This window comes from Desmodus rotundus, chromosome 1 (assembly GCF_022682495.2).
Source record: "Desmodus rotundus isolate HL8 chromosome 1, HLdesRot8A.1, whole genome shotgun sequence".
Taxonomy (NCBI): domain Eukaryota; kingdom Metazoa; phylum Chordata; class Mammalia; order Chiroptera; family Phyllostomidae; genus Desmodus; species Desmodus rotundus.
The window spans coordinates 27,174,749-27,198,507 of NC_071387.1; the positions used below are offsets into that span (position 1 = coordinate 27,174,749).

A 23,759-nucleotide genomic window follows, 5' to 3' on the forward strand; every position below is an offset into this window, starting at 1 on the left:
TTATAAGCTCATTCACACCTTTCCTTTGAAGTGTTATTTCCCTTGAGTTGGAAGAATACTGCTTTGAATTCCCTTTACTTTGTTTCTTCCTGACATCAATTTCTAATCCTTATCTCTTTTGTCTCCAAAGACCCCCACCTGTTTTTTAACCTCTAGTCCAGAAATGCATGGCCTCCTTTGACTACTTAGAAGTTCAACATGCCAGGCAGTCTAGGCAGTTATTTTCAGAAAACCTGATGGAAGAATTGAGACCTCAGAGCCCGTAGAGTTTTTTATGATTATTCAACGGTGTTTCTAGGAGATTTAAACCATGGATACATACAGTTATAAGTTAGGGTCCACTTTACAGCTTCTGTAGTAGCATCTAGCTGAATTATTGTTCCATGATGTCCCTTATCTGGGTTTTAGGGCAGTGAAGCAATCAAGTGTTAAGTAAGAGCTTCTTGACTCCAGTACTTAGTTGTCTGAATGACTAGCTAAATCAAAGGACAGGGGAAAGATAATTGCAAGATAAATTCTATTCTGTATATTTAACTACTGGGATGGGGGTGATGCCAGATACTAGTTTTCCAGTTTAAGTAACCTAGAGATCATGTAAGTGTGATTGTATCAGGATTTTCTTTGGGTGCGTGAAATAATCTTTTTACATAATTATTTCTAACCATTAGTAGAAATTGTAATATCTATAAAGTTTTAGAAGACTTCGTCAGGAAGGGGAAGTAGTGGATTGGGTTAACAGTATTTCTTGAGTTTGCATGTTTTTAAAGTCATTTAATGTAGAGATTAAATTCTCAGAGGAAAACAGGACCTCAGGGTGTGGCAGGTGACATGTGTTCTGTACATACTAGTTTTCAGTAGAAGTGTTGTGTGGTTAACTCTGTAGTTAATAGGGTTTGGTTTTACCCTGGGGAGGGAGGGGAACTATTGTGTGGATGTCATTAATCTCATTCTTCTCTGCCTAGGTTGGGTTCACTGTAATTCCTGACAGCACGGCTGGCTGTGTTTTGGGTGTTATCTGTAGGCTCCTGGATCATACATGTGTGCTTAGCGAGACTCTACTGCCGTTTCTGGCTTCTTGTTGCTACAGTCTTCTGTACTTTCTGCTCACTTTAGAGAGAGGAGAAGCAGAACATCTAAGAAAGAGGTAATCGTTTTTGCATTCTTCATCTTCAGTTTTTTTCCTACCTGTTACATTCCCTCCCCATCAATCAATCAATCATTTTTTAAAAATTAAGAGTGAAAGAGAATTAGATTTTAGAAATATTTTAAATTCTCTTTTAGAGTTTGTATAAACCTAGCTAGCTGGCTTTTTCTTCTTTTTCATTGACTTCATTGAAGTGACATTGGTCTATAAACTGATAGGTGTCAGGTGTGCGACTCTGTAAAACACCATCTGTATATTGTATTGTGCGTTCACCTCCTCAAGTCAAAACTCCTTCCATCACCAGAGCTGTGGCTTGTTCTTTCATGAATCCCCTTTGTGCTGTGAGAATTTTTCATTTTTATTTTTTCTTTAAGCAACAAATTTGAAAAGTTAGATGGCGTTCTTGTTTTTTGAGAGCTTTCCTTATTAATATTGTTCTAGGTTTAGTAAGAAAAAAATTCTACCTTTAGAAGGATGGGTTTATTCGTGTACAAGTCTTTATATTTTGTTTTGGGCTTCCTTAGAATTAGCCAGAGTAGAATTTTAAATTCTTGGACATAAGGAAATAGTAAGATGCTATTGTTTTAATTACTCAGTGCTTTTGTTGCTATATGAAATTCAGACTAAAGCTTCTGGCATAGTTTGGAACATTTCAGTTTTATTTTTAGAAAGTGTTCTCATGCTTATGTTCTTATTGGTATGCCTATTAAAAGTCATTGCAGGGAGTTTTTGTTTTTGGGTTTTTTTTTTTAAATCTAACAGATAAGCAGATAGAAGAAAATAAAAATCGTTTTGTCACCTGTTAGTACCCAGGGCACTTGCATTTCTCTTGGCTTGACAGTTTTCTGTAGTTGTGGTGTGTAAAGGTGGACTTTTAAAGTTTTCTTATCTATTTGGTGTGATGTAGAATCCATAAGCCCTGCCAGCACAGTGTTGGCTAGTGAAGAAAATAAATATATTGGAACATTTCAAGAGTAACTTACAAAACTCAAGAGCTAGGAATTGTGGAAGTGGGAATTTGAAACCCAGCAGGAACCGAAGTGGCTTTCTCTATTCTTTTTCTTAAAGATTGTGTAGTCTTTATCTCTCTACTGTTGCCTCAATATTAGCTATGTCTACAGATTGGCATTCTCTTTTCTTCTCGTACATGAATATCCTAGTTTGCTGTGCACGAGTTAAAAGTTGAATAAAGCCCCCCAGTCCCCTTTTCTCTGGAAACCATCAGTCTGTTTTCTGTGTCTCTCAGTCCATTTCTATTTTTGAATTAGTGTTTTGGGTTTCTTCAGATATATACCCAGAAGTGAAATCATTGGGTCATAAGGCAGTTCCATTTTTAGTTTTTTGAGGATCTTCTATACTGTTTGCTACAGTAGCTGCACCAATCTGCACTCCCACCAACAGTGCACAAGGGTTCCCTTTTTCTCCACGTTCTCACCAACACTTGTTTATTGATTTGTTGATGATTGCCATTCTGACAGGTGTGAGGTGATATCTCATTGTGGTTTTAATTTGCTTTTCTCTGATGATTAGTGACATTGAGCAATTTTTCATATTGGGTTGGCCAAAAAGTTTGTTTTTTTCCTGTAAGATGGCTCTAGTGATTAGTTGTCTTTAACTTCATTCAAAACAATGTTAAAAATTGTATTGTAACAATTGTATTATATTGTATTGCAGTATGCATTTAAAAACTTAAAATTGGTGAGTTTTTGTGTAGCTAGTCATTTTAATGAAGATGGAAGAAGATAGGCAACATTTTTGGTGTATTATACTTTATTACTTCAATAAAGGTAAAAAGACATCTGAAATGCAAAAAGAAATTTGTGCATTGTATGGAGAAGGGGATGTGACTGACGAACATGTCAAAAGTGATTTGCGAAGTTTCTTGGTACCACTGACATTTTTGCCAAATAATTCTTTGCTGTGGGGCTGTGTCAGGTGTTGGAAGATGTTTATTTAGCAGCACCCCTGGCCTCTACCCGCTAAGAGCTAATAGCAGGAGGTAGTTGACAAACTGAAAATGTCCAAATCAATAAAGTTATTGGTGGAAATGGACAATGTGTCTTTTATGGGGAAAAAAAAACCATATGGACATTTTGGTCAGCCCAATATTTAATTGGGCAGCTTTATGTCTTTGTAGACAAGTCTGTTCAGGTCTTCTGCCCATTTTTTAACCGGATTGTTTTTTTGGTGTTGAGGTGTATGAGTAGTTTGTAGATTTGAGTCTTATATTTAAGTCTTTAGTCCATTTTCAGTTTATTCTTGTATGGTGTAAGGAGGAGGAAACACCGTGTTTCTTAAAAGGACATTTTCAGTTTGGGGAAATACAGAAAGGGTACTTTTCCTCTCTATGTTGGCTCACTGACTCATTTTTGTCACTTATTGCAGGGACAAGCTCTGGGGGGTCTGTGTCTCCATCCTGGCTCTCCTGCCCCGCGTCCTCAGATTGCTGCTGCAGAGCCTGCGGGTGAACAGAGCTGCCCCTGAGGAGCTACCTGTGGTGGGCCAACTGCTCCGCCTGCTGCTTCAGCACGCACCCCTTAGGACTCACATGTTGACCAATGCCATCTTGGTGCAGCAGATCATCAAGAATATCACGGTGAGAAGCATGGAAAAAGGGTTTTGTGCTATGAGTACTAGAAAGGATTCAGGGGCAAGGCGTGCGGGTGCATGGGGTTCCTGAGCACTGACCAAATTGCTGGAATTAAGCCCCATGTGATGGTTTCCCAGGGTTTCTCCTGTAGTCTAGTCCCTGACTGTCACTTCACCTGGGGTATTTCTTTGATCCCAGTGTCAGCCATAGAAGCCTTAAAATACTCAAACTCAGTGGCAGGCAACTTAGTTGGAAAATGTCAGAGTCACTGCTACTTGGAGTCTAAGAGACTATTGATTAATTGTGATCGTTAAGCAAGTTTTTGTTGCTTTTTTTTTTTTTTTTAAGATTTTATTTTTTTTTTTTAGAGGGGAATGGAAGGAGAGAGGGAGAGAAACATCAATGTGTGGTTGCCTCTTGCACACCCCCTGCTGGGAACTGGCTTGCAACCCAAGCATGTGCCCAGACTGGGAATCGAACCACAACCCTTTGGTTCACAAGCCTATCTATACTCAATCCACTGAGCTATACCAGCCAGGGCAGCAAGTTTTTTTTTTTTTTTTTAATCCTTATCCAAGCTTTTATTCCTAGGTGTAGAAATGGGACTGATAGTAACTCTGTTGGGTTTTGGTGACCATTAATGAGATCAACCAAGTAAAGTTTTTAGTGTAGCTATCATTTCTTAATTGCTCAACAAATTAGGAAATTATTTAGCAGGAATAAACGTGAGGCCAATTTTTAGTCAGTCTCTGGAGAGTAAAAAGTCGGAGAAAGGAAGTCGCAGGCTTCAGCTTTGTCTAGAGGTTGGTTCTCTGCGTTCAGTAGTGTTATTTTTTTTTGGTGGGGGTAGTTCTGTTACAATTCCGTTGGTGTTTTTACTTTGGAAGAATTAGGTTTTTTTGTGTGGATGTTTGATTTGGGGGTTATTAATTGGTATACGTAATAGTAATTCAGAAATAGTAGAAGGAAGGACAGTGAAGAATTTGGATCACTCAGACTGGACAATCTACCTAACCTCCATAAGGAAGGCAATGACGGAAGTTGTCACAGTTGACCCTGTACAAAGAGAGAAACTCTAGAATGCCACAGGGTGGAATTTTGGAGTGTAGGGCTGGTGGGTGGTGAAACTGCATTAATCCCTAGCATTTGTGGGAGGGATTGAAACCAAACAGGAAACCATCATCACTTGTACCTAAGGGTTTCATTAGGAATTTTCACTGCCTGTAGTAATTCCAGTAAGATTTCCTGTGGTGATTTACAGATGGGATACTGCTGCAGTGGCTCCGAGCTGTTTGAATGTGAAAATCACTTCAGGAATAGCAAGTTTAGCGGACTTCTCAAATTACTCTTGTTTTTCTCTGCAGACATTGAAGAGTGGAGGTGTTCAGGAGCAGTGGCTCACGGACTTACATTATTGCTTTAACGTGTACATTACTGGGCATCCTCAAGGGCCCAGCGTGTTGAATACAGTATATTAAAGAGGCACCATGGCACTTCCTGTTTAAAATCGTTTATTCGTATCTAATTTTGAAGAGAGACTGATGTAATAAATGTCATTAAAGCCGAACTTTTAAAGATGTTGTTTATGAACCTTCCTTTGCACTAAGGTAGGAAAATAATGCAGGCTGTCTTCCTGGACTGGCACGTGGTAGTATATTTTACATTTCATAGGAACTAAATATTTACAAAATTTGGAGTGATAACAGGGTACTACCATTTACAAAAAAAATAAGCTACATCTTTGTGATCCCTTCAAAGCAAACCTCCTTCTTTATGCTCTTAGCTCCAGGTCATTCAGATAGCAGGAAGCAGTTTTTAGTTTTGTTTGTTTGGGAGTGGTCACTCTTACTCATGAAGACACTGAGCTTCTCACTGTGGAGTCGGTATTTACAGAGGTTTGTAGCCCTCGGTACAGGGGCAGGATTTCAAGACAGTGCTGCAGTTGTTTTGGATTTTCCTATGCCTGTGTGGTGGCCGGTTTGATTGAGATAACTGCTTTTAAAAGTGATTTTCTAACCCATTATAGTTCTTAAAAGATAACTGGCTATATGTAGTGATTTCTATGATATATTCATTTTCCTAATCATGAAATAATTTAACTAAAAAATAGTAAATTTTTAGTAAAAAATAGTAAAAAAAATCCAGGGGATTAAGTTAACACTTTATTGCTTCCTCTCCCTTACTATCAAGACCAGGGTGTCACTAACCTTAAGAAAACAGAAGCAACCCTGAAGTGCTTGTGAGCCTACTATGTCACTGTTTCTGCCTGTCTGTATTCCTACGTTAGCTTTGTCCTTAAAAATGTGCAAAAGCCCATAAGCCTCCAAACCCCCAATCACTAGATTGGGTTTAAACCAGGTATTCTTAGAGAGCTGGAATGTGTGTAGTTATATTATAGTTTCCTGTCACTAGGAATGGCATTTTGATAAGATTGCTCACCTCTACAGGTCAGACAGAAAGTACAGGTGGAGTGTTAAGGCCTGAATTGATACCTTGTGCGTAAAAGGTGTGGTCTATGTACCTGCCTGACTGCCTTCCTTGGTGTCGTGTGATAGCAGTACTGCCATTCACAGAGGACATGGCCGCAGCTTGGCCGTCAGAGGCTCACATGAACTGTAATCTGTAAGGAATCAACAGAGGTGAACGGAGCACCTGTACTGTGGTCTTATAGTTGGTTCCTAAAAGTATATGCTGGGTCATGATTCTGGTCTAACACTTAAAGCCGTAATGTTGGAATAATGGGATGTGGTGTCTGTAATGACGTTTGTTGCATTAGATTACAGAAAAAGAGTGAAATGAAGGTGGCTGCTATAGGACAGGCTCCTCCCCATCTCATTTAGGTTCTTCACCACTGAAGCAGAAATCCCAGCCCAGCAGCCTTCGTGTTCTTTTCCGTAGGTTTCACTGTGGTTATAAATTCTCCTTTCTAGCCATACTGACTGAGACAAAGGCAGACATCTAGGCAGTTCTGCATAGGCGTAGTCTACCCCTGGTCTTACAGTGCAGGTTAAAATAATTTCCAAACAATGTAGTGTAAGAACAGAAAGAAACCATTCTGACAATTTTCTTTGCGTTACGACATTTTCAGGCTAACGAGGCTTCAGGCATGGATATTAAAAGTTTACCGAAGATGTAAAAGATAATCAGCAGAGAATTAGAACTCCGTACTAGCTGTTCCAGTTACCCTGGATGCAGTCTTCCTCCGTAGGCAGTCAAGGCTTTGTTTTGTTTTTTGAGTGGCTGGTTGCAGGTTGTAAGAAAAATTTTTTGATCTTCCACTGTTCTCGAGGAGGTGTATACACTGCAAGTTGCTCACTGTTAAAAACAAACACCAGGTGGATATTCAGGTTAATTTTAATGCTGAAGGTAAAAGTTTATTGGTGGTAAGGAAAAAGGGTTTAATGTTGGACTATACCTGGCACTAAACAAGGAGACGGCCAATGTATTATAGAGACGGGGGTTTATCAGCCATGCATTTCCCATCTTCAAGATACATGGCACCTCTCAAGGAAGAACCTTGAGCGGGAAGGGTGGGTACAAACCTAGGCCTCCAGTTGGCCTAGAACAACTGGCATATCTTTCTGTGCATCTCTCCAGTATAACAGTACAAACACATATATGCACATACATAGCTTTTAACTCTACGTACCACACACTTGACTATAGTCCATTTTGGAAAATAGATTTGTTCAAAAACTATTCAGGTGATAGGCTCATACACCTATCGAACTTCAAATGGATTTTTTAGGCCTCTTTATGACTTTGAAATTATAAAATTATAGGATGCCGCAGTTGAAAAATTAGTGGTGTGCCCAACCCTCTTGTTTAACAAGCGAGGATATATAGGCCCCGAACAGTTAAGAGGCCTTGCTGAGGCCATTCTGTTACGTGCTGCTCTTTCTGTGGAGCAAAGACGTAAACATGAAAGGTGAGTAGTTTTAAAAAGTTGCAAACATCTTTTTCTCTCCTGGTTTTAATACTGTTACTTCAATAAAATTATTTTAAAGTGAACTTCTGTTTTGTAACTCGCGTGTTTTTTGGCTGCCTTTACTCTTTCAAGTCTTGCGTTTTCACTTGCCTGCCCTGCTGTAGGTGGGCGGGGATATTCTGCATACATATAAGGGGTACCACTACTAGTAATCACTTATGCCATGGTGGTTCTATTCATCGGAGTGGATTTTTTAAAAGGAGTTCTTTTTAAAGAGCTGGACCCCCAAATTTAAGAGAGCTTAATTATGTGTATGTACACACAGGTCATTGCTGGGCTCCTGTTTTTCGTGGGTGGTTAGCAGGGGTGGGTGTGGAAGATGAGAGAGAGCAGGGATTGTTAAATTCTCTCCGAATACGAGTAGAGAAAAAGCTTGTGGGAGCTGTTACTTTTCCTGTATCTCGCTTGCTTTCTGCTCCCTCATGAGATAAAGGCTAACACAGCCACTCCCCACACTGGAACAATAGTCTGCGCTCAACTCTTTGGATATCTAGTGTGCCAAACAATCTCCTAAAGCTAAACAACACTGAGCAAAATCAGAAGATCCTTAACCCTATGGAATTCCCAAAGCAAAAAATGAAATAATACTTAAGTTTGAAGACCAAAATTAATGATTCCTTTTTGTTCAACCTGACATCGGTGATTCTGCATTGCAGAAACTTACATGTATGTTCAAGTCATGTTCATATGGAAATTATTTATAGATGTGTTTTCTATATAAAACACAGGTTGCAGCTAAACCAGGGGTGTCAAACTCATTTTCACCGGGGGCCACATCTGCCTTGCGGTTGCCTTCAAAGGGCTGAATGTAACTTTAGGACTGTATAAATGTAACTACTCCTTGACTAGAGGCAAGGAGCTCAGTGCTACCACCAAGTTAGAAACAAGGTAAAGGGCCGGATTCAGCCCGTGGGCCTTGTGTTTGCCACCTGTGAGCTAAACTAGCTAGCAGCTCTGACCATCTGCCTTATTCACTGGTTAATGGTTAATGGGGGTGGGGGAGCCTAATAAAACCTGTGTTGCTCCAAGTTTAGCCTTAGGAAAAATCCTCTTTAGTCCACATCCATTTTTAAGCCCATATCAATTCTTCTGTACATACAAAGTCCTAAACTGTTAGGTCCTGTTTCTTCGAATTTTTTTATTCTGTTCTTTGTTGAGTCCTTTCAAAACCTTTTATGCTGCTAAACACCATTTTTAAAGATTTCTGGTAGTGCTGGATTTTTCTTCAGACAAGGTTTAAAAATGATTAGCAATATTTGTCTAAATGTTCCTTCTCTGGTAGTTACATCTGAAGGTTCTTTTTTTTGAAACTATTCTTAACTCACTCAAGTATAACAAGGGTTTGTTGGTTTTTGTTTGTTTTTTTTTTTACTATAACTACGGACCTTAATTCCTTTAAAAGTTTCCAGCTACCCCACCTACCGTTCCTTGATCAACCTGCTTATATTATATGAGTTGCCTGACTTATTAAAGACTTGGCAGTAATTACTCTCCCCTTCAAGCTTCCCCCATCAGGAACTAAATGAATGTTAAAGTTCGTGCTGACAGTCATTGTTCACCTCCCCAGCTGCACTCTGCGCCTGCAGGATGACTGGATCCGGGGGGAGGGGTGTGTGTTGTCACAGCCACCCACGGGAAACACTGGACCTGGCATTAACTGCTGACAGCACTGAACTTATCACCCAGGTTTAATGCTGGTGTGAACGAAGGGCCCTCAGTAAAACACCTTTGTTTTGCAGCTGTAAAGAGAGTTCTCTGAGCTGCTGCTGTACGAGTGGAGCTGCACAGTTGAGCCTGAGCAGGATATGCCACGAAACATTAATGTCTTCCCTGTGCGGCCCCAAAAGGCAGAAGCCAGAATTCGTGGGTAAGAGCCTCCCAGCTGTGAGGAAGGAGGTAGAGGATCTTAATGTGGAACACATTAAGATGGAACAAGAACCCCCAAGGTGTATGACTTTGAAGAAAGTCTTTTCACTTCCCCCTTCCTTTTTGTGAACAATAAGTAAAGGTGATCAATAGCAGCTACCATTTATTGTTTCTGCTGCAGGTAATTTTAATAGCAGCTTTGGTGATAAAAAATAACTTGCCTCGTATGGGGACAGATGCTGACTGCAGTAATAATTCCATGAAAGGGGCATGGAAAACAAGTCTGTACCTGAAATCAGACGGCCACGGGAAACCCCTGGCAGTCTTGTTTCTGGGGATGAAGCAGCAGAGGAAAGGGCTGCACACACTGCCTTCCCGACACACTGCCTTCCCGACACGCTGCCAGCGCGGCGGCTGCCTTACCTGAGTTGAGACGCAGCACAGACTGGGCTTTTGAAGGTCTTGTGGGAGGACGGACTTTTCCTTCTTGAGAGCAACCTGAAATCAACCAATGATAACATGATTAAATGTTATTAATCATATTTGGTTGATTATTAATCAATGACCAATGGCAGCCGTGGCCCGCCCAAGTGCTGAATTCCTTGAATTAAGTAAAGGCTTAAGCTTGCAAGTAAGTGTCGGCCAAGATAAATGAGGTATGGTGTGGAAATGCCCTGTAGGCCTAGGGGCAAGTTCTGAGATTTTGCTGCCTAGAGAGGCTCAAGATGCCTCGGCTCAACTTTTTTTGTTGCAGGGGTAGTCAGGCTTGTTCCCTGCCGAGTTTATTTTGATGGTCTCTTCCCCAAGCTGAAAATGGTTTAATTTGCAGGCACTTCATCTGCTAAACAAGCACTTACTGTAGTGCTTGGGTTTGGGGCATTCAACAGATGGCTCACCCTGGGAAATCTGAGCAAAGGCAAGGTCAAAGGGAGGTCCAGGCAGCGCTGGCCTGTGCTTAGAGGCCTCCCAAACTGGTGATGTAAGGGGAAGACCGAGTAGGGGCCTGACAAGGTTGCATCAATCGTGAGTCTCAGTTATGAAGCCCAACAGAAAATCTCTTGGCTAGAAAGCTGGCTGGGTTGAGATGCCAGATTGCCTCACCTCAAACCAATGCTGACCCACAACTTCTGGAAGGGAGGCACTAAATATTGTGCGGAGGTTCTGATGACTGGAAGTATAACACAGTGCAATTAAATCCCATTTCAGATTCCGATAGGACTCGCTGGGGGTGCCTGTAAACTACAAAGTGCCTTGAGGGACAGTTACCGTAGATTTGCTTGAGCACCAAGTGTCTGGTGGACCTTGTGCCTGAGCTGCTCTTGGATGGATTCTTGGTCCTGCTTACTGTGATGTTCTTTGGGGGTTTTAGTTCCAGTTCGTTCCTCCAAATCTGGAGGAGCAGTGCTGTGCACTCTCGGCTCCATCTGTCCGTATTTCTGACTCCATGCTGCTTCATATGCAGAAGGTGGGACAGGTGCTTCCTGAGCTGGTAGCTGGTGGGACCAGACAAGGGGAGAAGCTTAAGATCACAGTATTGAGAAAATAGAATTTCCTTAAGGTTCCTAGACGGTAGAGGAATAGTGTCTGTTGAACTTGGGAGATGCATTCAAGCTCCCATTCCTACTTTGAGTGGCAGTACTCTGAACGTTGAATTCTGTTTTCTACCTGACAGTTCCTGAATCAATAATAAGATGAGTCCTCACCCTCCAAGATGGGACAGGCCAATGTGTAAACAAACACAGTGTGAGAAGTACTGAGCAAGGAGCCAGGTGGCAAGAGACAGATGTGGGACTGATAATTTGTACTGGTTTGCTGAGACTTCCCAAGGCTGATATTTGTGCTGTCCAGTCTTGACTGGACAGGGAACCAAGCCAGCAGTCCTCTCCACTGTTCTTAGCCAGCGGCACCTCACTCCCACCCTCAGAACTTGGGCAGTGGCCCTGTCCAAAAAGAGACAGCAAGCCTCACCTGCCAAGAACTTAACCAGTAGACGTGTTCAGAAACCCAACTAAGCTGACTGGTAAAGAGCTGTCTCTCCCAAAGCAAATCTGCAGGAGGAAACTGCTTACCCAAATGTGTTGACACCAACTAAAGAGATCAAGAATCATGAAAAATCAGGCAAACATGATACCATCAAAAGAAACTAAAAAAGCTCTGATAACTGACCTTCAAGAAATGGAGATCTGTGAACTGTCAGTAAAAAATTCAGAATAATTCTCTTAAAGAATTTTTGTGAACTACAAAGAATACATACAACCAAACAAATTAGGAAAACAATGTATGAACAAAATGAGAAGTAGTTCAGAGAAATAGACACAACCAGAAAAAAAGCACCAAACAAATCCTAGAGCCGAAAAATATGACTGAACTGACTAATTCAATAGACTATTGAATTGAAACCGAAGAATTCAAAAGCAGACTTGACCATGCAGACAAAAGAATCAGTGACCTAGAAGACAGGACATTTGAAATTACCATTCAGAGGAACAAAAAGAAAAAAGTGAAAAGAAGCCTGCAGGACTTAAGGGCCACAGCCAAAAGAAACAATATCGACACTTGGGAACTCCTGAAAGGGAAGGAAAAGAGAAAGGGACAAAAAGGGATAAAAACAAATGGCTGCAAATTTCCCAAACCTGGGAAGAGAAATGGACACCCAGATTCAGAGGCCCAGGAACCTCAGACAGGTTGGACCTGGACAGGGCTACATTGAGACACCTTGTGGTTAAAATGTCAAAAACCAAAGACAGAATTTTAAAAGCAGCAACAAAAAAGAGAAGTTACAAAAGGGCCTACTGGCAGATCTCTCAACAGAAACTTCAGAAACCAGAATGAGATAGTATATTTGAAGTATTGAAAGAAAAAAAAAAGGCTGTCAACCAAAAATTCTATACCAGGCATAGCTGTTCTTCAGAAATTAAGGGGAGAGAGAGACTTCCCTGAACAAGTAAGAGCGCAGGGAGTTCATCACCACTAGACCTGCTTTACAAGAAGGGAGTTCTTTAAGTGGAAGTAAAAGGATGCTTATTAACATCATAAAAACATAAGTTCATGTAAAATTCACTGGTTATAATAAACATTGTCCAAGTTAAATTCTGTAGTATAGTAATGGTGGTATATAATTCACTTACAACTCTAGTTTAAAAGTTAACAAATGTAGGAAAATAACCATAACTATAATAATCTGTTACTGGACATATAAAAGTATGCAAGCTGTAATACCAAAGTGTGAAGTAGGGGAGAGAAGTAAAAGTGTAAAGTTTAGGAATGCCTATCAAAGCTTAAACTGCTATCAGTTCAAAGTAGGGCGTTATAATCTTAAGATATTTTCTATGTGCCCCATGGTAAACACAAGGGAAAAACCTGTTTTAATTACACAAAAGAACAAAGAACTCAAAGCATACTGATAACAAAACCATGAAAGAAAAACAATTAACAAAATGGCAATAAGTCCTTGCCTATCAATTATTACCTTCAACATAAATGGATTAAATTCTCCAACCAAAAGACACAGAATGGCTGACTGAATTTTAAAAAAACAACATAGGGAACCCCCCCAAGCCCCAAAATTTATTTATAAAAAATTGTGTATTTTCTCTTACATGTTCAAACTTTAGTTACCTTCAAATCACTCTCCATTTGATGCAATACACTTATCAAGACTTTTTTCCACTGCTCAAAACAGTTTTTGAGCTCATGGATTTTGATGCCTTTTAGTCCTAGTGCTTCTGCTGTTTTTTGTTTCACCTATTCTACATTGGCAGAACACTTCCCTGTGAGGGCTTTTTTAATCCAGGGAAACAAAAAATTGCTTGGGGTGAGATCAGGTGAGTGGGGAGGGTGGGGCATGGGGGCCATGCTGTTTTTGGTCAAAAAGTGCTGAACACTCAGCACGGACTGCACAGTGGGCTTGTAAATCACCCGTCATGAAGTGAGCAAACGTGTTTTGAGTCTTCAAAAACAATTTACTGATGCTGAATTCAGCCTCTCACAACACCACCAGCTGGTACACTGATACAGATGGGTTCCTAGAAGACTCACCTAGCAGGGGAAGCCTGTACTACAAGGGGCCTGCCCTCCAGAAATAATTCCAGTTTCTTTTGGGTCCCCCCCTTGTGGGCTGAAAATGAAGGGATGAAAAAAGATATTTCAAGCAAATGATATTCCCTCAAAAGTATCAGTGCTACACTTGTAGCAGATAAAGCAGACTTTAAAATTGGTAAAAATTAACCCCTTAATCCATCATGGTGTTAAGCTATGAAGATGATATAACAATTTAAAATATGCACTAAACATCAGAGTATCTAAATATATAAAGCAAAAATTAAGTGTTAACAGAAGTAAACAGCAATACAGTAACAGCTGGGGATTTTAATGCTCTATTCTCAACAATGGATCGATCATCCAGACACAGAATCAGTGGCTCTGATCAATACTACAGACCACATGGACCTAAAAGAGATACAGTACATTCTATCTGACCACAGCAGTAGACACCATTCTCAAGCATGCATGGAAAATTTTCTAGCATACGCCCTATGTTAGGCCACAAAAATATTACCAAATCCAAGAAGACTGAAACCTTACCTGATGCCTTCTCTGACCATAATGGTATGAAACTAGAAATCAATAAAAGGAAATAACATGGACGTTAAGCGACAGTTTCCTGCACAATCAATGCATCAAAGAAATTAAAGGGAAAATTTTAAAAGTATCTTGAGACATAAATGGAAACAACATACCCAAAGTTCTGAAATGCAGCAAAAGCAATTTAAAAAATTTATTGATTGATATTTAGAGAGAGGAAGAGAGAGAAACATTGATTTGTTGTTCTACTTATTTATGGATTTCATTGGTTGATTCTTTTATGTGCCCTGACTGGGGAATCAAACTGGCAAACTTGGCCTATTGGGATGATGCTATAACCAACTGAGCTACCCAGCCAGGGCCCAGTGAAAGCAATTCTATGGGGAAAAATTATAGCAATAAATGCTTACAATAAGGAACAAGAAAAATTTCAAACAACCTAACTGTACACCTTAATGAACTAGAAAAAGAATAAAGTGATCCAACGTTAGCAGAAGGAGAAAATAATAAAGATTAGAGCAGAAATAAATGAAATAGGGAACAAGAAAATAATAGAGAAGATTAACAAAACTAAGAGTTGCTTCTTTGAAAAGATAAATAAAATTGATAAACCATTAACTAGACTAACCAGGGAAAAAAGAGAGAAGGTCCAGGTCAACAAAATTGTAAATGAAAAAGCAGACATTACAACTAATACCGCAGAAATACGAAGAATCCTAAGAGGTTACTATAAACAACAATATGCTAACAATCTGGACAGCCTGGGAGAAACAGAAAACTCAGAAGCATACAACTTACCAAGACTAACTCAGGAAGAAAGAGAATCTGAAAGGACTAATAACGAGTAAGATACTGAATCAGTAGTCAAAAATCTCCCAATGAAGAAGAGCCCTGGACCAAATGGCTTCATTGATAAATTTTATCAAACATTTAAATAAGAATTGATTCCAGTCCTTCTGAAATTCCAGAAATTCACAGAGGAAGGAACTGTTCCAAACTCATTTCATGAGGCCAGCATTACCCTGATACCAAATCCAGAAAAGGACACTATAAGAAATCTATAAGCCAATAACCCCGATGAATACAGATGCAAAAATGCTCAATAAAATACCAGCAAACCAAATTAACCACATGAAAGGGATAATTTCCCATGATCAAGGGGGATTTATCCCTGGGACTCAAGGCTGGGGCAACATAAGTCAATCAGTGTGAAGTGTCACATTAATAGAGTGAAGGGGAAAAAATCATGATCATCTCAAAAGACGCAGAAAAACCATTTGACAAAATCCAACATCTGTTCATGATAAAATCCCTTAACAAATTAGGTATAAAAGGAATGTACCTCAGCACAATAAGGCCATATATGAGAAGTCCCCAGCTAACACATTCAATGTTGAAAGGTTGAAACATTTCCCTTGAAGATCAGGAAAAGACAAGGATGCCCACTTTCATCACTTTATTCAACACAGTACTGGAAGGCCTACCAGATAATCAACCAATGAGTCAGTGGCATCAAAATTGGAAAGGGCGGTGTAAACCTGTTTCTCTTTGCAGGTGACATGATTTTATATACAGAAAGTCCTAAAGATGCCACAAAAAAACTCTTAGATCTAATCAGCAAATTTAGTAAATTTGCAGGATACAAAACTAACATACAAGAATCAGTAGCACTGCTATACACTAATGACAAATTATCTGAAAAAGGATCCCATTTACAATAGCATCAAAAACAGTAAAACACGGATGAATACTTGTAAATTAACCAAGGAGGTGAAAAGTCCCTAAGACATTGATGAAAAAAACCGACGAAGGCACAAGTAACTAGAAAGGTTTCTATCCTGTGTTCATGGACCGGAAGAATTAGTATTATTACAATGTCCACACTATCCAAAGCCATAGATTCGATGAAACCCTTATCAAGATTCCAATGGCATTTTTTTTTTTTTTTTACAGAACTAGAACAAATCCTAAAATGTATATAAACTACAAAAGACCCTGGATAGCCAAAATAATCCTGATAAAGAACAACCAAATGGGAGGCATCATACTTCCCAACTTCTAGAAATATTATAAAGCTACAGTAATCAAAACAGTATGATCCTGGTAATAAAAACACACAGACCAATGGAACAGAATGGAGAGCCCACAAATCATGCATGTACGGTCAACCAATACTTGACAAAGGAGTCAAGAATACTCAGTGGAGAAAGACAGTCTCTTCGATACACAGTGCTGGGAAAGTTGGATATTCACATGTAAAAGAATGAAATTAGATCCCTGTTTTATACCACTCACAAAAATTACCTTGGAATAGGTTAAAGACTTAAATGTAAGACTGGAAACCATAAAACTAGAAGGAAATATAGGAAAAAAAACTTGACATGGATCCTGGCGATGACTTTTTGGATATGACACCTCCAGTACCAGCAACAAAATTAAAATAAACAAGTGGGACTCCATCAAACCACAGTGCTTCTGCACAGCAAAAGAAACAGTCAACCATGCGAAAGGGCAGCCTATGGAAGGGGAAAAAATATTTGCAAACCACATATTTGATAAGGGATTAATATCCAAAATATGTGAAGATGTTTACAGAGAAGAAAAAACACCCACAAATAATCCAATGAAAAAATGGGCAAAGAACCTACATAGACATTTTTTCAAATCCTCACCTGAGGACATTTTTTCATTTGTTTTAGAGAGAGAGGAAGGAAGAGAGAAAAACATCGATCAGTTGCTCCTGTACCCTCCCGGACCGGAGACTGAACCTGCAACCCGGCTATGTTCCCTGACTGAGAATCAAACCCACCACTTTCCTGTTACAAACGACACTCCAACTGACTGAGCCACACTGGCCAGGGCTGAATAAACATTTTTCCAAAGAAGATACATACACGGACAACAGGTATACGAAAATATGCTCAACATCATTAGTCGTCAGGAAAAGGCAAATGGAGCGAATCAAAACTACAAGATACCAGCTCACACCTTTGAGAATATGGTCACTGTAAAGACAAGAGATAACCAGTGTTGGGGAGGACATGGAGATGAGGGAACCCCTGTTCACTGTTGGTGGGACTGTAAATCTGTGCAACTGCTATGGCAAACAGTACAGAGGTTCCTCAAAAAATTAAAAAGAGAACTACCACGTGATCCAACATTTCCGTGTCTGGGTATGTAACTGAAGAAATTAAAACTATGTTGAAGAGATATGTACACCCCAAAGTTCAAAGCAGCATTACAATAGCCAATTACAACAGCATTACAATTACAAAGTGTCCACCAACACATGAATAGAGAAAAAATTGTCCCATTGATATAGACAATGGGACATTCAGCTATAAAAAATCCTGCCATTTGCGACAACGTGGAAACTTGAGGACATTATGCTAAGTGAAATAAATCACATACAGGAAGACAAATAATGTCTCACTCACATGTGCAGTGTTAAAAAAACTCAAACTCACAGAAAAAGAGATCAGACCTGTGGCTATCAGAGGCAGGGTGTGGAGGGAGAGGAAGTTGGGTGAAGGTGGTCAAAATGTACGGACTTCCAGGTATAAGATAAATAAGTAGTAGGGATGTAATACATAACATGGTAACTACAATTAACAATGCTTTCTGGTCTGTATGAAAGTTGTTAAGAGAGTAAATCCAAAGAGTTCTCCTCACAAAGAAATAAATCCTTTTTCCGTTTAAAAAAATCTATGAGATGACGGATGTGACTAAAGTTACTGTGGTAATCATTTCACAGTATACGTAAATCAAGTCATGGTGTGCACCTTGAACTCACGCGGTGCAGTGTGTCAATCACATGTCAGTAAAACTGGGCTGAGGGAGGCTGAGCAACTTGTAGAAAGCCACACAGCTACAGTCACGAGAGACCAACATTCAAACTCAGCGCCGTCTGGTCCAAAAGCCAAGTAAGGCTAAGGACATTGCTCTGTACTCTGTTCTTGATGAGTACCCATATTGCTTCTTAAGAATAGTGGCAAAGGAGCCTTGGCAGGGTGGCTTAGCTGGTTGGAGCATCATCCCGCACACCGAAAGGTTGTGGGCTCAATCCCTGATGAGGGCACATACCTAGGTAGTGGGTTCGATCCCTGCTTGGGGCTGCACGGGAGGCAACCAATCGATGTTTCTCTCCCACTCCATTCCTCTCTCTCCAAAATCAATAGGCATATTCTCGAGCAAGGATTAAACAAATAGTTGCAAACGTAAGAGCTGTGTTTTACTAAGAGATCATTCTGCTCGAGGGTGGAGCCTGGAGTGGGACAGGCCAGGGGCACGTGGGTGACGGCTATATTCACGTCCAGTGTTTAATTGATGGTGTTCATCCCACGTGCACTCCCAAACTTCTTATTGCACACAGCTGTTTTGGTGCCTCAAAAGGAAAGCTGCACCGGTTTTCACTGTGTAGCTGATTAACTACTCCAGCTGTGCCCGCAGGGTGCTGCAGAGGGCAGCAGGCCGCAGGCCCGACTTTACAGTGCCCCAAATGGGGAGTCACCTTCCTAGGTCTGCTAAACGCTCCTTGCTGCGCCTGGTGCAGTCCCTCTCTCCTGCGCTAAAAGGCTGATTTCAATCAAACTACAAGATTCTTCCTTTCTTTGCCTGGAGGAACAAACCATGTGTCCCTCCCTCCACAGAACATGTACCACACTCTCAAGGAGCTGACTGCAGAGAAAAGCTAGTTAGGGGCAGCACTGCGCCACAGTTCAGTTTCTGTTTGAGATGCCAAGTGTCTCCCACCCCCTCTGCTTTCCGGGCAGAGAACTCGCTGGGAAGCCCAGGTGTTGGCTGAAGCCACAATTGCCCCCGGCTCTCAGGGAGCACAGCTCCCACCGAATCTACTCCAGTACCGAGACGGAGTCCGGGTCTGGTGGTCCTCGGGGTCTCCATTCTCCAGGAGACCCTGCCCTCCTGGTGTGTTGAGAAACCCAACATGCCCACTCGTCCTTTGGGCTCTGTGCGCTCACGGTGCAGCCTGTCCTTGTCACTCCCCTCCGCACCAGCGGGAGAGGTGCTGACAGGGAGGTGGCTTACACACGTTTGGTAAGAAGGAACCGTTTTATACAGCGACTGCTCTCAGCCACAGCAACTTGCCAGCCCATTTTAGCTTTCCAGTGTCTGGTTTCAACCTTTACAACAGTCAAGTCCAGACTGGCAATAAAACTCCCGCTTTAGGACTAAGCTTCATCTCCTCCGGGCCCCAAGGTTCACTGCTCACCCCATCCCCGCACACCTTCCCGTCTGCCCTTCTCCCTCCCTGGATGCATCTCCCAGAATGACAGCCTGCTGGGCGGTGTGCCCTGTTCCCAAGCCCACCCCTCGGAGCTCCTCAGCTCTGGCCTCAGACACCACACGCCGGCCCAGGACAGCACTTTGGGCTCCTGTGCTTAATGTGGAAGATGTACAAGGCTACAGAGAATCAATAAAAGTATTTTTACTGTCACCAGACATTGCGACTTCCCACAAGGTGCAGCTTCCCAGAAGCCTTTTGGGAGCTGGTGTCCCAGGTCTCAGCACTGCACGAAGGTGCGGCCAGAGGGGGTCCTAGGGGGCCTGAGTAATCACCTCCCCAGGTGGGCACGCAGACTATGAGCCCACTGTTCTTGGGGGCAATGACTGAAAGCTCATTTGCTGCTATGGACAGGTACTAACAGGGCCCGTCAGCTCCCGACTCTTCAAAGGAGTCAAAGAACACTGACAGAAGGCCTTTCAGAGGGCAGCAGCTGCAGTCCTGACGTGGTGAAGCGCACTAGCTTGCTGAGATCCCCGGTCCCAGCTGAAATGCCTCATCAGAAGTTCCTCTGGGACGGCAGCCAGCGCACGCCCTGGCAGGACGCCCCAGGGAGGGGAGCAAGGACCCATCCCATCCCATCTGTAGCTTCAGACCCGGACCATCTCAGCTCAAGGCCAGTGCTGGCACTTACGAGCTCCGTAACCTGCTGGGTGGATGAGCCTCGCTGTACTTCAGTCTCCTCATCTGGGGAATGGGGGCAAAAAGGGGATCTAGCTCTCAGGGTTAGTGTGGGGATTAAAGGACTTGATTCTACGTGTAAAACTACTGGGTGCAGCGTCTGGCACGAGAGCCCCATGAATGCCAACTACTGGCACTAACAGTAACAACAACGTCCCTTGTAACGATGTCACCCTGAGAGCGTGAGCGCCCTCCAGGCAGCCCTTCCTCTCCCGCCTGCTCTGAGGCCACCAGCCCCAGGCCTGCCTCCACCTCTGTTATCTTGACCACAGCAAATGCTGCCTTTACTGAGAGTCTGGGGGAAGGCCCTTGGACTTGAGTCAGACACAGCTTCAAAGGCTGGATCTGCACCACTAGGACAAGGTTTTTGTCCTCCCCGAAACCATATGCTCATCTGAGAAATGGGGACCCTCACACCTATCATGACGGCTGCCAGGTGCAGCTGGGAGACCAAAGGTATGAGACGACCTTGTCAACGGCCAAGAGCTAGGACAGACGTTGAGGACGCACTAGAGGCTGTGCAAGCAAGGGCTCTGGGCCCAGCCGTCTTTGGCACAACAGACCCTGCAGCCACCCCCTGCCTGGACCTCACAAGAACCTCCCCTCTCACTCCCCACCCCCCTCCTCTGCCCACGTCAGGCGCTCTCGGGCCCTTTTATCTCTTGACTGGGGCGTTGATATGTGGCACACCTGTGCTCACAGTGACTGGCTGGCTTTGTTCCCCCATCAACCTTCCTCTCTGGAGACTGAGGCCACGTGCTCCCACCTGCTGGAGCCCGTGCAGCCCTCCCCTGGATGCTGGCCCGCAGTGTGAAGGACAGTATGAGATACCTAAAACTCACAGCTAAGGACCCCCTAGGCCCCCCACAAGTGCTCCCTGGAGGCATTTGGCTCAGCGTTTTAGGAAGCCTCCACCTCTCCTCCCAGCACCTGCCCCACATTCTGATCTTGAGAGATGCTCACACAGGTTTTTGTAATAAATTTCAGTCACTCAGTCCACCCTGTCCAGACCCTGGTTTAGGTATTTGGGGCATGACTAATTCCTGGGTAGTAAAGAAGAAAAATAAAATAGCTTATGTGTATAGGGCTTTAGAATTTATGAAGCACACGTTATCTCATTTACAGCCTGTCATATAAACAGGACAGGTGCAGACACTGTTAAATTCCATTTTCCAGATGAGGAAACTGAGGGTCAGGGAGGCCAAGTGATTTGCCCAAGGTCAGATGACCTGTTAGAGCTTCACCTGAAACTCAGGCTTCCTGTTTCCACACCGAGGGCTTTTTTCTTTACACCAGGCAATCCTGGGTGCTATCCCACCTTTCTTGGCAAAAGCTAACTTTTAAGTAGTTTACCCAGTGTACATTATTAGGATCTACACGTGTGTGAATTTCACGGGTAGGCTCAATTACATTGGCCTTGTCACGCCAGCACGTGGAATTCACTAGAAAACACAGGAAAGCACAGGGGGTGTCGTGTTAGGGGTGCAGCGGCACCCCAAATCCTCACCTTCTCCAGGCCCGCTGGATGACTGCTGCCGCCCTGTTCTTTTTGCGAAACAGCTCTTTTCTGCTTCTCTCTCTCTGGATTATCTGTAGCCGCAGCTCTACAGGGAGCAGGTTAATATTCACGCTCTGCCCAGAGAGGGGACTGGGAGCTGGATTAGTCTCCTTAGAGATCTGAGCATCCGCAGGCAGGGTGGATGTGCCCAACTTCCTGACTCCTGACCTCAACACCTCTGTCCCCTGTGGCAAATCTGAGAGGCTCTCTCCTTCGAGCTTGTCCTGTGTCACTTTGTTTCTTGGTGTCCGATGGTGGAGAGGATTCTGCCCAGCATGGAGCACCTCCCCCTTGGCACTGCCAGGCCGGCTAGAACCAGCTGGGGAGCACCTTCCTCCTCTGAGTTCTTGAACGCGCCTTTTCTGGGAGGCACATCTGGCCTTGGGTGCTGCATCGTGCCGCCTGCTGGACTTCCGGTGACCGTCCTGCTGTGGAAGGCTTGTAGCTGCCCAGCCGGGGTCCTCTCCTTTCTCATCAGGCCCAGCCACCCTGATGCAGGAGGGCTGCTTCGAGAAGCCTTTCCCCTTGTCACACCGCTGCTCGCCAACCGTCTCGCCTCTGGACTTCTCAACAGAGGTGACTCCCGGACACCCGTTTCCATCAGTGCCTTCACTGGGGCTGAAGTGGACACAGGCAGATCGGCCTTTAGGATGCTCTCTGGATGTTTCTTGGGGAAACAAGGAAAAGGGGAAAGAATATTTATTGTTCAAAACTTGCATGATAGGGCAAGTCTGCCTGTTTATGTACATAAAATATTCAGTCCCATCCTACAGCATTACCATGACAGTGGTGATTATTAGAAAAACATTTTAACTTCTATTTCTAGCAAGAGTAGGTTTTATAACCTGAAAGTCTTCCAACTACAAGTACCTAGAACTGCTGGTTATAATATAGGAAACATCGTTTTAAAAGCTCCAGCATGCCTTCAAGAAAATAAAGGTAGTCTCCGGGGGCCCCAAACAGAGAGCAAACTGAAATCAGAGTGGTCAGTGTGAGAGCTGACCTAGGCAGGTGGTTGGGGTGGGGTGGCCACCAGCTGGTCTTAGTAAACATCTGGCCGTGGTCTAACATCCAGGTAAGAACGGAAGATGAGGACTTGCAGACAGAAAGTAACGAAAACCGAGCCCCTGCATGAAGCCAGGACTCTGAGGTGGAATACCATTGGGAAATAATAGTCCAGATAAAAGATCTGCTTGCCAGCACTGGGATGACAAGGACGTTTGTCTCACATGGGTTTGGTATTCACTGATTTCCAACCTACAGAAAAAAATTGATATGAAAACTGGTCTCAGGATGTGGTATCACAGAAGCGAATGATTCATGGACGCAAACACAGCGTCACTTTAGTGTGGTGTGCCCTCGCTCAGGCTGCGCGGAGGGGGCCTTCTGGAAATGACTTCACACTTCCAAATTATACAGTGCACGAGGGGGCAACCTACCATGGGTGACAGTTAACAGATACAATAGCAAACTCAGCTCAGTAAGAACACGCTAATAGAGCGCCGTGTGCGTGTGCACAGCCAATGATTAAACAGAAGAAACTTAAAATATGAGGAAAGAATAGATATATCTGACACAGAGCTTCTAAAGTGAAAAATTTGCTCTTAATGTAAAAAGCAGTGAAGGAGCTTCTGTTCCTATATTGGCAGGACTGAGGCACGCTCACCACTGAGGACAATAGAGAAGTCCAACAAAATATTACAAGCCACCTGTTTGTTAAAACAGTTTGTTAGCATTTTCAGTGACAGTTGACATTCAGTACTACATTAGTTTCAGGTGTGACACACAGCGACTCGTTATCCATGTAACTCGTGAAGTCCTCACCCCAGAACGTCTGACACGCCTCTGAGAGCACGCACCTAGCACACTGGTTTTGACTGTGGTCCCCACGCTGCATGCCACATCCCCGCGACTTTGAGAGTTGGCAATGGGCGCCTCTGCCTTCCTCTCCTGTTTTCGTCCAGCCCCCAACCCTCCCCTCTGGTAACTATGAAAATGTTCTCTGTATTTATGAGTTTATGTGTTTTTTTCTTATTTATTTTATTT

The 23,759-nt window shown here is 42.8% G+C and overlaps 2 protein-coding genes across 5 annotated transcripts in view; one reads left to right on the forward strand and one right to left on the reverse strand.

Annotated features, from left to right (window-relative positions):
* Positions 1-5,311, forward strand: part of TEX10 (testis expressed 10) — a 38,205-nt gene extending 32,894 nt beyond the window's left edge. Inside the window, exons 13-15 of the mRNA XM_024560093.3 lie at positions 963-1,144; positions 3,530-3,740; positions 5,099-5,311. Coding sequence (XP_024415861.1) covers positions 963-1,144; positions 3,530-3,740; positions 5,099-5,212 — 507 coding nt within the window. The 3' untranslated portion in view covers positions 5,213-5,311. The remainder of the gene's footprint in view (positions 1-962; positions 1,145-3,529; positions 3,741-5,098) is intronic.
* INVS (inversin) overlaps positions 5,229-23,759 on the reverse strand; it is a 125,402-nt gene continuing 106,871 nt past the window's right edge. For all 4 annotated transcript variants that reach the window (XM_024560090.4, XM_024560091.4, XM_045195093.3 and 1 more), the window contains 4 exons: positions 21,663-22,380; positions 10,855-11,081; positions 10,012-10,086; positions 5,229-7,049 (listed from right to left, as the gene is read on the reverse strand). In XM_024560090.4, the coding sequence (XP_024415858.2) occupies positions 6,889-7,049; positions 10,012-10,086; positions 10,855-11,081; positions 21,663-22,380 (1,181 nt within the window). In that variant the 3' untranslated portion in view covers positions 5,229-6,888. The remainder of the gene's footprint in view (positions 7,050-10,011; positions 10,087-10,854; positions 11,082-21,662; positions 22,381-23,759) is intronic.